The sequence below is a fragment of the Dipodomys ordii genome, unplaced genomic scaffold (genome assembly GCF_000151885.1).
Source record: "Dipodomys ordii isolate 6190 unplaced genomic scaffold, Dord_2.0 Scaffold102, whole genome shotgun sequence".
In the NCBI taxonomy this organism is placed as follows: Eukaryota; Metazoa; Chordata; class Mammalia; order Rodentia; family Heteromyidae; genus Dipodomys; species Dipodomys ordii.
In genome coordinates this window covers 4,136,238-4,148,940 of record NW_012267318.1, presented here as the reverse complement: position 1 = coordinate 4,148,940, position 12,703 = coordinate 4,136,238, and the positions used below count along the sequence as shown (strand labels likewise).

Below are 12,703 nucleotides of genomic sequence, written 5' to 3'. Positions count from 1 at the left end.
TGATCTCTCCTTTTCTTTGGCAGTTGTGGGGCTTGAACTCAAGGCCTGGGCACAGTCCCTGAGCTTTTCTGCTCAAGGTTAGAGCTCTATCAGTTTGAACCTGTTTTTGGTTGGTTAATTGGAGATAAGAGTCTCACAAACTTTCCTGCTCAGGCTGGCTTTGAACCACCACCCTCAGAACTCAGCCTCCTAAATAACTAGGATTATGGACATGAGCCACTGGTGCCAGGCAACCTCTCCTTTATTAGACCAACTTGGAAGAATTATCTACATTTGCCCTCTCCTAACCAGCCACTCACTCCCAACCGCTTGTAATACTCTAGTAGGTTCTAGAAACTATATGCACAAAGAGCACACTGAGCTTGTCTAGCTGCTAACAATACTAAGTCAAAACTAGGAGTGAGGACCCTCACAGACTGATACAGTTGCAATTACCAAGAACCCAGCACCTTCAGGGTGAGAAAACTGCAGGGCAGAGAACTCAAGAGCTCAAGAACTCAAGTCTCTCAGGATCATCTAAGATCTTGAAATTTAATTAATCATCAGGTCCATATGAATCAACAGCATGATTGACACAAGTCCACAAAAGAAGAACTCATATGTCAATTCATTTGACAGAACTGGTGTCTGTGTGTCAGAAACAGATTCCCAGCACAGGGGACACCTGTCTTCATTTAGAAGTGCTTGGAAGATGGGCTGGGGAGACAACTCAGTGGTAAAAAAATTCATGTTATGCATGCACTAGACCTTATGTTTGATTCTCAGCAACACCAAAATAAAAGGAAGGAAAGAAGGAAGGAAAAGAGTGGAGAGGAGAGGAAGGGGAGGAGAAGGGAAGGGGAGTGGAATGAAAGGGAGGGATGGGAAGGGAAGGGAAAAGAAACAAGAAAAGAACCTCAGAAGGGGAGAGGCAACTCAACCCAATCATCAATAATAAAGGCTCCAAAACAAAAGCCACATGGGAAACAATGCTGCAGAAGTGATGTTACAAAGAAGTAGCAGGCACAAGGAAAGCTATTCCAGACAATGGTACTAGAACCACTGACTGAAAGACACAGAGTGGTAGATTTCAGCTCAGGAGAACCAACTTCCTGAGAAGTGAGCGCCTAAGGAAATGAATAGGAGGCAATATACATAGAATGAGGGTTTGTTCTCTAGACAAGACAGTTAAGTTTGAATACCAGTTCCATCTCTACTGGCTTGGTCTTAACCTCTAGGTCTTGCTGTGTTTAATCTTTAAAATAGGAATGAATAATACACACCACACACACACACACACACACACACACAGATCTCAAGATGTAAGCATTAAATAATAATGCAAGGCACCGCAGCATAGAACATTGTGCTTAACCCAAAGAAGGCTGAAGAAGAAGAAGGTTGTGGCCAGTGGGCTGTACACTCCCTGTGACCGGAGTGCTCAGACAGGAGAAGTTGTGGAGGAGGGTGTGATGTAAATGATACTAAAAAACTGCAACACCTGTCTCTATGGTCTTGAAGAATGAGTACACTGACATGGAGGATCAAGTAAAATGGTAAAGATTTATTAAAGGAAACGAAAATCAGAGCTCTTAATAGATAGGAGGGGAGCGGAAAGCACCGCTTGAGATATACTGTGCACTGGTTTAATACGGTGTCGCTAGGAGAAAACTATGTGACTTGCAAGATCATTGGAGAGCCTGCAGGACCTATCAGTCCCCAGCAGAAGATCCACATCTCCTCCACAAGCCTTTAGGTCCTCTGACTGGATGATCATTCTGGCATACACCTCTGGTGTCCAATCTGTCTGTTATTCGTATGTAAGTTTTTCAGGGGCAATGGGCCATGACATGATGATGCCCAGAGGCCCGAATGTGCAACTGTTCAAGGTCAGGATGGTGTGAAGCCCGGAGGCCTGCACAGAGGACCATGGTGAGGGATGTAGAGCCTCTTTGGACAAGAAGCTTTGCCCTGATCTCCCAGCCTGGCTCTTTAGAGCCCATCCAACTCCAAGCTAGATTGTCAAGCCTGCAAATATGGTGTCTAGGGGTTTCATTGTGAGTGTGTGTGCTGAGAGGGAGCAGCAGACCCATGGCAGCTCAGCTGTTTCACACAGCGCTTACAGACCCTCATTATAGAAGGCTATCTCTTCTCAGCTCAGATGGGACTTGGAGGGGGGAGGGGAGCTGCTAGCCTCTCCCACCTTCGCCCACACCACTAGGGATGTGGGAACAGTGCCCCTAGTGGAGCTCATCTTTCCTTGGCATCCTCTCTCATCACCAGGCCTGGCTCAGTGTTCCCAGCTCTGAGAAGGCAAACCTCCCCTCAGTCCATCCTTCCCAGCTCATGAGGCTGCTTTCCTTTGAAAAATCAATTTTCTAAATACAAATGTCCTTTGCTTGTGATGGGTTTGATTCCTGGTAAACCCATCGTATATTGGAGACATTGGTGATTAAAGATTTGTTTAACTCTCTGGGCATGGTAGTTCACACCTATAATCCTAGCTACTTGGGAAGGAGATGGGAAAATTACAGTTTCAAGCTAGCCTAGGCAAAAAAAAAAAGAGTTGAAAAGATCCCATCACACACACACACACACACACAAAGTTGGATGTGGTAGTATGTATTTGTCAACCCAGCTGCATAGGAAGCATAAATAGAAGGATCATAAGTCTAGACCCAGATTTTTTTTAAGGTAGAAAGACCCTGTCTCAAAAATAATCAGAAACGGGGAGATGAATAGCTCAAGTGGTAGAGCACCTGTTAAAAGTGCAAATGCCTATGTTGAAATCCCAGAACTGCCAATAGTAGGCTAGATAGATACATACACACATAGATTCACAGATAATAAATACATGTAAGCTAATCAATTTGTCAAATGTCACAGGTAAGCCAAGGCTGCCTGCCTTAAACATGCTCAGAATACTTCGTGAACAGTTGGGCATGTAACACAAACCCTATTCTATAACAATAGTGAATGTTCGTGCAATTTCTTGAACAGAGTACTTGAAAGTAAGGAAACAAAGTCTGTATAGGTTCACTTAGACCAATCAGGAAGTCAAAGATTCCTAAATGGAGCCAGCATGTTTGTCCCAGGTTCACTTCACATCTAAGCTGACTGGAGAAAGTGGTGGTGCTCTTCCTGTAACTGTCTGGGAAACCCAGCATTGGTAATTCTGGAAGAAGTGTCTCGGAAGGATACATTTTAAAGTTTCTCTGTTGTGCTGGATCTACATTCAGCTCAATCACACTGGAAGAAAGACACAAGTTGAAAAAGTCTTGATGACTAAAGAATGTTCAAAGTCAGAGGAGGAAGTCGTGTAAGACAGGCTAGGCTCTGTTCAACCTCAGAAGACAGACAGATGCTGTCTTGTTGTCTTGGGACACAAACAGAGTGTGAAGTGCCTAGTAACGACATGGGATTAAAAAAAAAAAAGAACAAGAAGATCCCAGAATGGCCTTTGGGGGTTGGAGGGAGGAAAATATAACTTTTGCATATTTTTATGGTTGCAATATGGAAGCTAAGTTAGAATTACAAAGAGCGGCTTTGAGCCTACATCTATCTGGACCTTCTCATTTGCCTAAAAACTCAGTTACAAATAAGCAGAGGTGTGATGTCCCAGCTCATTTGAATTATTTTTGTTACCCTGAGAAGGCATTTTGAACAGTGAGAAAAGAAAAGGAAAAACAAGTCCTCACAGATGATCTCAGATGACCTGGGAGCGTGGGTCATACCCTCAAAGGACAACACGATTCATCTAGCCACAGGTGACAAGGACACAGCACAGAAACTCAGATAGGACAGCTCTGTGCAGTCACACTGAGTCCACATTCTTCTAGCTGGCTTCCCTGGGGCTAGAAAGGGCTGGGGCAGTCTAATATCTCTAATATCGCTCACCCAGCAATGTAGCTCCCTGCTTATTGGCAATGTCTCCCCAGCCAGGAAGCCCCCATTTCACACAGCAGTTCATGGAAGTCTTCAGGAGAGATCACTGTGTCCTGTCATTCTCTTCTATGGTCAGTGTGCATGCCTGTTATCCTAGCTGCTCAGAAGGTTTTAATCTGAGGATTGTAGTTCAAAGCCACCCTGGACAGAAATGTTCATGAGACTCTCAGATCTAATAAAACAGCAAAAAGCCAAAAGGGGAGCTGTGGCTCAAGTGGTAAAGCACCAACCTTGAGTGAAAAAAGCCAAGTGAAAGCATAAGGCCCTGAGTTCAAGCCCCAGTACGTGCACACACACGCGCACACACACACGCGCACACACACACACGTACACGAGCACACACACAAAATTTAATTTAGACTCAGAGTTTCCACCATTTCTAATTGTACCTCCCACCAGCCAAATGATTAGAAATCTTGGGGTTGGAGGCATGGCTCAAATGGTAGAGTGCCAGCCAAGGAGCAAATGCACCAGATATCAAGTTCAAGTCCCCGAAATCACACCATGTACCTCCAGTGTAGTAAGAGAAGCTAAGCAGCCACTGGATGGTGGAGGGCCTGGTCCCTGGTACATCCCAGCAAGGAGAGGAGAGGAGTTCTATTCCCACAACAAGGAGACTTGCAGCTTGCCTGAGCTCTCAATGAAACAGAGCAGGAGAAAATGAACTTGACCTTCCCAGCACATCCCAGTCCTAACTGCCCAGGCCTATGAGAGAACACTGATCACCAATGATCATCAGGCATAAAGATGGGTATGGGGAAGGAGGGTTAGGGTTAGGGAAAATGCCGCCCAGAGCTAAGAATCCACTGCACACCTATCCATGCAACTTTTCAAAAGCTGCTGGTTTGCTGTGGCCTTCTGTCCCCTGTCCTTTAAGACAGGAGCCACATTTCCATGTCCTCAGGGACCCGGGTCCTAGCTGGTGCAGACCATGGTCTCTATAGGTAGATACATGGTGACTATTTATCCCACCCACCCCTTCTCAATGTGCTAGAGACAAGGAAGCCCCAATGAAAAACAGCAGTGAGTGGCTTGAGGACGGGGCTGCCTAATTGAGTCTCTTGTTCCCTCTCTGAGCTGCTATTCGATGGTGTGATATAATGGGGTATTTGAATATGAAAATGTTTGGGCCCGCAAACAGTGAAGTGTTGATCCATGGAGGAGCATACTTGACTGTGCAAAATGGGGTCTTTTTGATGGGGGTGAGATGTGGAGAGAAGCCTTGGGCTGTGCCCAGAAAGCAAAAATCACCATCTGTCCACAGTCAGAATGGAGACCAAGGGCATAATATCCACAGTAATCCAGTCTACCAGGTTCCAATTTGTGACAGTAAACTCATTCCAGAATTACTGTGAAGCGGTAGCTGTTATCCTTAGTAATTATGCTCTTGTTGTCCCTAGCCTAAGAAACCATAAACCAAAGCCACTGCTGGAGACACTTATAAAAATAACCTGGGGCAGCCAGGAGCTGGTGGCTCGTGCCCGTAATCCTAGTTACTCAGGAGGTGGAGATCTGAAAATCCAGGCTCAAAGCCAGCACAGACAGAAAAATCTCCAAGACTCTTATCTTCAATTATCTAGCAGAAAACAAAAACAAAAACTAGAAGTAGAGCTGTGGATTCAAGTGGCAGAGAGCAAACCTTGGGTGATAAACTTAAGCAAGAGTAGCAGGCCCTGAAATCAAGCTCCAGTACCAGCACACGCGCGCGCACACACACACACACACACACACACGCACACATACACACAACACCTGAGGCCAGTGGGCTTAACTCAAAACTTTAGAAACAGTTCTACTAGTCCTGCCTTTTTGCAGATCTTGCAAATGCAAATCTCAAACAAAGATAATTCTCTCTCTCTCTCTCCTTCTCTCTCTGATACATATGAAAGACTTCAATACATTGCTATAGAGAAAGAATGTATTATCAAAACTCATAAAAGAAAAACAACACGTAAGTAAATAACCATAAGGTGACTTTCACTTTATATCTCTCCAATCCACTCTTTTTTTTTTCTTTCTTCCTTTCATACACAGATGGCAGGTAACCTTAGTTGTAATGCAGGTGAGCACCACGCCAGACGTCTGAGTGATCATATGTCTCCTGCCCCCCTGTCTGGGCTTTTTGCCACCCACCCCCTTCCCTGGCCACATTAATTAATAGTTAAAATGCTGATCGCAAGCACCAGTGGGGGCAGGGAAGGGGAGAGATTGTACCAGCCCTTCAGGTTGCTGCCTTTCTCTGCAGCAATGGTGAGTCATCTCATGAAACAAAGACAGGGGGAAAATTTCACATTCACCAGAAATCCATGCACCTCTATACATTCGAATACAAAGAAACAAGTAGAGAAGGCAAACCTGTGTGTACACAACAGCCTAAGTCTGACTTACAAACAGCTACAAACCAAACACCCCTCTGATCCCAGAGTGAGGGGCTTCCCTTACCATTCTGGATCACGCTGATGAGGGTGACGATGGCCAACAAGACAACATTGCCCAGGGTCTCTTGGTCCATGCTTGTGGCAGGCTCTGAAGAGGGGAACTGGTCTGGCCCCAGCACCACAGCCCACTGTTCAGGAAGGGGAAGTGCAGGCCTGAACCCTGCCTTTCCTCATTGCAGTTTCCTAGTGGCTCCAACACACTTAAACACAGGACCTCCTCCTCCTCTTCCTCCTCTTCTTTCTTCTTCTCCTCCTTCTTCTTTCTTCTCCTCCTCCTTTTTTCTTCTTCTCCTCCTCCTCCTCCCTTCTCTTTCTCTTCCTTCTCCTCCTCCTCTTCCTTCTTCTCCCTTCTCCTTCTCCATCTTTCTTCTTGTCCTCCACCTCTTCCTCCTCCTCCTACTTCTTTTTTATTGGCTACCAAAATGTCCAGTCAGTGGTTCCATGTGACCTACCTGCCAGGAGAATCAGAGCTTGGAAGAGAAGCCTGGAGGTGGTAGCGTGTTTTCCTGCATGGCCTTGTCATAGAAGGCCTCCTTGAGATGCTCCAGAGCGAATCCTGGACTAAAAACCTGCCCGGCATTAACTCACGCAGAAACACGAGGGTCTGAGAGTCACCACCATCCCTCGTGGCAGCAAAGAGAGAGAGGGAAACGATGCCAGATGCCGATTAACCCTAGCTACTCAAGAGGTTGAGAGCTGAGGATTGAGGTTCAAAGCCAGCCTGGGGATGGTAAGTCTGTGAGATGCTAACTTCCAGTTAACCACCAAAAAGCCAGACATGGAGCTGTGGCTCAAGTAGTAGACTGCCAGCCTTGAGAGGAAAAAAAAAAAATCTAAACAATAGCAGGAGGCCCTGTACTATCACACACACCCCCCAAAAAAGAAGAGACTTGTATGACATCAAAAAGACCTGTGTCCTGAATATTGTCCTTTGTTCCTTGAATTACTAGAGAGGGAAAAATGATAGCACTTGATAGGACTTAAAGCAGCAGCCATATATGCTGCTTTAATGAATGAATGAATGAACGAATGAATGAACGAATGATAAATTGTGATGAATGTGAAGTAGCTAAGAGCTTCCCTTCCTACAGGAAAAAAAAAAAAAACAAGCAAGAGAAAAGAAAGTAAAGAATGAAACCAAAGATTAAAACCAAATCAAGGGGCTGGGAAGGTGGCTCATTGGTAGAATGCTGTCCTCACGTGCATGAGGCCCTGGGTTTGATTCCTCAGCACCACATAAATAGAAAAAGCCGAAAGTAGCTGGGCACCGGTGGCTCACGCCTGTAATCCTAGCTAATCAGGAGGCTGAGATCTGAGGATCGCAGTTCAAAGTCAGCCCGGGCAGGAAAGTCCATGAGACTCTTACCTCCAATAAACCGCTAGAAAACCAGAAGTGGTGCTGTAGCTCAAGCGGTAGAGCACTCGCCTTGAGCTGAAGAGCTGAGGGACAGCGCCCAAGCCAAGTTCAAGCCCAATGACCAACAAAAAAAAGAAAAGAAAAAGCCGGAAGTGGCACTGTGGCTAAAGTGGTATAGTGCTAGCCTTGAGCTAAAGAGCTGAGGGACAGAGGCTAGGTCCATAGTTTAGGCCCCACGACTGATTAAATAAATAAATCAAAGAACAGAGTTACTAGATGGACCCCAAAGAAAACACCCAAACAAGCACTGTCAAACTCTGCCACGGGCTTCCAGAGAGCCAATCCTGAAACATCTCCCCAGAAATTCTTTCCAACTTTATAACAAAGAGAAGGTTTCCACTGTGACAGAATGTATGCAAGTGACACCTATCCTGCTGGTGGCTCACACTTATGATCCTAGCTACTTAGGAGGCTGAGAACCAGAGGATTGTGGTTTGGAGTAGAAAAGTCCATGCAACTCCATCTCCAATTAACCAGATGGTTCAAGTGGTAAAGTGTCTGCTGAGCAAACAAGCCAAATGAGTTCAAGGCCTTGAGTTCCAACTCTCAAGACCAGCAAAAAACACACTGAGCATATGACTTTCCTGGCATTCAACAGGACAGCCCTCTCAGTGCAGCTACCCCATAGTTTTTACTGAAAATGCAAGATTCCCGCTATCATTCTCCGACACCCAACTATTGGCATTGACTAAGAGGCACTTTTGTCAAACCCTCACTTTGAAAAAGAACACAACATAGGAGTACCTCCCCCTCTCTCTCTTTCTCTCTCTACATTGTCATTTTCTCTGAAGAACCATTGTTGCAAATGAGCATTTCTACAACTCAGGAATTTTATGTCTTACAAGGACAGACTATTTTCATCTAAGCTCTTAGAACAAACTTTATTTGCCAAGTCTGGCTATGTGTCCCTTCCCAGGAAGTTACAGCAAAAGAGACAGAGAAAAACATGAGCCCCGGAAGCTCCTACAGTCTTCATATGGTTGAGGGGAATTTCCCTAGAGAAAGGGGAAGGGCAGGGATACAGGATGCATGTAGGAGCTATGACCATCTACTATTGGTAATCCCAGGTTCAGTTTCCCAGCTATGAAAGAGGTTTTCTGCTCTGCACTCTGAGCTCAAAGCTCACCCCATCTCTCTCTCTCTTCCCTGCTTTCCTGTTTGTGGGGATGGTGTGCATAGGGCTGCCAGATGAGCCAGTACTCAGTACACTACAGCCACAGCATCCCACAGGGCCAAGGTGGCACCGCTGGGAGTCTTCCCAGCACCATGGGAGGCAGGAGACCCAGAGGACTCCTGGAGCCCTGCACACAGGGAAGAGAAAAGAGAAGGTCCGGACATAGGCACTTTGGAAGGCAGAGAGGAGCCCTGGGAGAGGATTCGGGAGTGTCCCTCTGATCTCCCTGGAGTCACCAGAGCGTAGAAAGCACATCCTAGGGATCCAAGTCCACTTCCAAGATGGCGTTGAATTACAGCCGCACATTAAGATTCTGGCTGCTGCTACAGGCAGTGGAACACTTCAGAGGTGACGCCTGTTGGAAATGCCATTCATCTCCATAAAAAGCTGCTGAGACCTAACAGAAGGAGGGGGCACCACCCACCTGCTCTGGCTCAATGCCCGCACAGGATGATGGGATGGATCCTGGAGATGAGCTGGATGGTCCACAGCCCGCACAGCGCGGGCCAGGCATCACCCTGGGCCCAGTCAGGAGAGATCTAGAGCAATTTCTCATCCCTATGCATGGGGCAAAAGTATTAGTGACCTGACATGCCAGCCAAGAGCTTCACAGTTAGTTCTCAAGGCAGCAACTCCAGGGAACAATTTATCTCCACCCACCCCATAGTCTGAAACCTAGTAGAGGACACAGGCAGGAAGCCAGGAGCAGAGCAAGGATTCAAGTGCAGGCCCCACTGGGGCTTCCAAGTCTGACCACTCCAACCTTGAATCTGCAGATCGGTTAAAAAGAAAGAAAAACCACTCCTGGGTTGCAGGAAATAACATGTACCCGACACACCTGACCATTGGTAAAGATAATTTAACAAGAACTATCCCACAGCCTCAAGGCAGAAAGGCCACCTCTCTGTGGCAGGCCTCTGTTCTCCTAGCCTCAGGACTCCAGCACGTATTGCAATCATCTGTGTGACAGGTTAGTTAGATAGATGTGCTGGGAATAGGGAAGGGTAATTAGCACATCCATTAATTCGAGTACCATGAGTGGCTTGACTGTGAAGGACAACCATTTGTCAACAGAGGTCAGGGCAGCTGGGGCCCAATAGTGACTGAGAGGACAGCCATCCAGGGACAGCAATGGTGCTAACCAGCTGCTATTTTAAACCCGAGGTTCTGCTGGTACACTTAGCATCCCCAGCCTCTGTCACCATAGCAACATAAAGCCACAAGGTCTGGCTGACAGGCAACAGCATTCCTGGATCCTTCCTCTTCACCTCAGGGGGTATTTCACCATTGCTCACCATCTCCTCTCTAGTCATCCCGCACCAGGTTGTTCAGGTGTTACGAGACTGAGCATTTACCCCTATACAGGAGAGGAGGGATGGGAGCACGGAGAGACATCAGAACCAGGTAATGCACAAACTAGACTGTTAAAAAAGTTTCATGTTGCTTTTGTTTTGTTTGTTTTGTTTTTTAACGAAAAGCTAGGTGATGGCGGCTCATGCCTGTAATCCTAGTTACCCAGGAGTCTGAGATAGAGGATTGGTGACTTGAAGCCAGCCCAGGGAGGAAAGTTCATGAGACTCTTATCTCCAACTAACCACAAACAAATGGAAGGGGAGCTGTGGCAGAGTGCTAGCCTTGAGCAAAACAGCCCAGGGACAGAGCCCAAGCTCTGAGTTCAAGCCCCATGACCAACAATAATATATATATATATATATTCAGGGCTGGTGAAGACACTGAAAGCTTCATTCCTGAGGCTAACAGTCTTGTGCTCTCCGTTGACATGAACTAGAGGACATGGAGTCCCTACCCCTTTCTCCATCATGTATTAGCTGTCCACTTCCCCCTTGGTAATTAGAATCCATCACTCTAGGTGGGAAAAGAATTCTTCTTTGATTCTTTACTGAAAACTTGGTTCACTGGCACACTGCACCAAAAACCGTCCTTTCGGTTCAATGGGTTGTTATGTTCTCCGAGGAACACATTTCCCCCATAGAAACTAAGATTTTGATTTTATTACTGGGTACCAGTGGCACCCAGCTGAATAGCTATATTCAGGAGGCTGAGATCTAAGGATTTCAGTTCTAATCCAGCCTGGGAAGGAAAGTCTGTGAGACTCGTATCTTCACCAAAAAGTCAGAAGTGAAGGTATGGCTTAAGTGGTAGAGCGCTAGCCCTAAATGAAACAGTGCCTAGGCTGTTCAAGCCCCAATACGGGCATCAAATGAAAAAGAAGAAAAAGGAGGAGGAGGAAGAGCAGGAGGAGGAGGAGGAGGAGGAAGAGCAGGAGGAGGAGGAGGAAGAGCAGGAGGAGGAGGAGGAGGAGGAGGGGAGGAGGGAAGAGGGGGAAGGGAAGGAGGAGGAAAGGGAAGGAGGAGGAAAGGGAGGGGGAGGAAAGGTTTTGACCCTTAGAGAGCTCAAAGTTGCAGCAAACAGAGAGGAAATTCACTACTGGAACACCAGAGGGATACCATTTGTAGCATGACTCTTGGGACCATAAATCCTGACAAGAGAAATAGTATCCTATCTGGGTCGTGAATGTGGTGCGTGTACTGCCCCCTAGAGGACATAACCAGACCTGCAAGGTGTTGCTGCCCGGCTGTATGTAATAGAGCCTTTAAAAGTCCATTGGGCTAACGGTTCCAACCACTAGCTTCACTGTTTGACTGATGGATTCCGTGGTCATCAGCCCATTGCTGTACTTCCTTTTCTGTATTTCTTTGTTCAGAAGCAACGGGGGATGGGAGCAAAATTAACTCCAGGGACAACAGGTTTGGCAGAACCATTCGAGTCAGGGAAGGAAAATCTATACCCAGAGAAAATGTCTAGGTGAGAGAAGACAATGAACTGCTCCTTCTGTGATGGAAGTGATCCAGTGTAATCAATCTGCCACCAGGTGGTGTTCCAGTCAACCTCCCCTAACCCAGGGAATGGTGCCATATCCGTGTAGATTTCTCCTCTTGGCAGGCTAACCACTCAGCAATTGTTCATGCCAAATTAGCCTAGATATGCGAAAACCCATTTTGCTGTGTCTCTACAGAGCCCTGTTCCCCCAGTGAGTCCAGTGGGACTACTGTGGCTAGACAAAGAGTTAGCTTTTAGTGCCTGAATAGACCATCTTGCTCTAACCCACCTAATGATAAAAATCCTGCTTCCTCACACCCACAATCCTAGCTACTCAGAAGGCTGAGATCCTCAGATCTCAGTTTGAAGCTAGCTTGGGCAGAAATGTCTGTGAGGACTTTATCTCTGATTAAATGCCCCAAAAGGCCAGAATAGAAGGTATGGTTCAAGTGGTAGAGTGCCAGCATTGGGTAAAAGTTAAGCAAGAGTGCAAGACCTTGACTGAGTTCACACCCCAGTACCAACATCAAAAAAGGGGGGAGGGGGTTGGGAAGGTGATTCAGTGGTAGAGCCCTTGCCTTGCATGCATGAGGCCCTGGGTTCGATTCCTCAGCACCACATAAGTAAAAAAGATAAAAACCCGGAAGTGATGCTGTGGCTCAAGTGGTAGAGCACTAGCCTTGAGGTGAAGAGCTGAGGGACAGCGCCCAGGCCCAGAGTTCAGGCCCCACAACCGGACCCCCCCAAACAAAAAGGGTGGGTGTGGGGCTGGGAAGGTGGCTCAGTGGTAGAGTGCTTGCCTTGCATGCATGAGGCCCTGGGTTCAATTCCTCAACACCACATAAGCAGAAAAAGCCAGAAGTGGTGCTGTGGCTCAAGTGGTAGAGCACTAGCCTTGAGCTGAAGAGC

General features: G+C 46.7%; 1 protein-coding gene across 1 annotated transcript in view; it reads right to left on the bottom strand.

Annotated features, from left to right (window-relative positions):
- Nucleotides 1-6,484, bottom strand: part of Alox5ap (arachidonate 5-lipoxygenase-activating protein) — a 33,777-nt gene extending 27,293 nt beyond the window's left edge. The window contains exon 1 of the mRNA XM_013027279.1: nucleotides 6,367-6,484. Coding sequence (XP_012882733.1) covers nucleotides 6,367-6,436 — 70 coding nt within the window. The 5' untranslated portion in view covers nucleotides 6,437-6,484. The remainder of the gene's footprint in view (nucleotides 1-6,366) is intronic.
- Nucleotides 6,485-12,703: the final 6,219 nt, after the last annotated feature.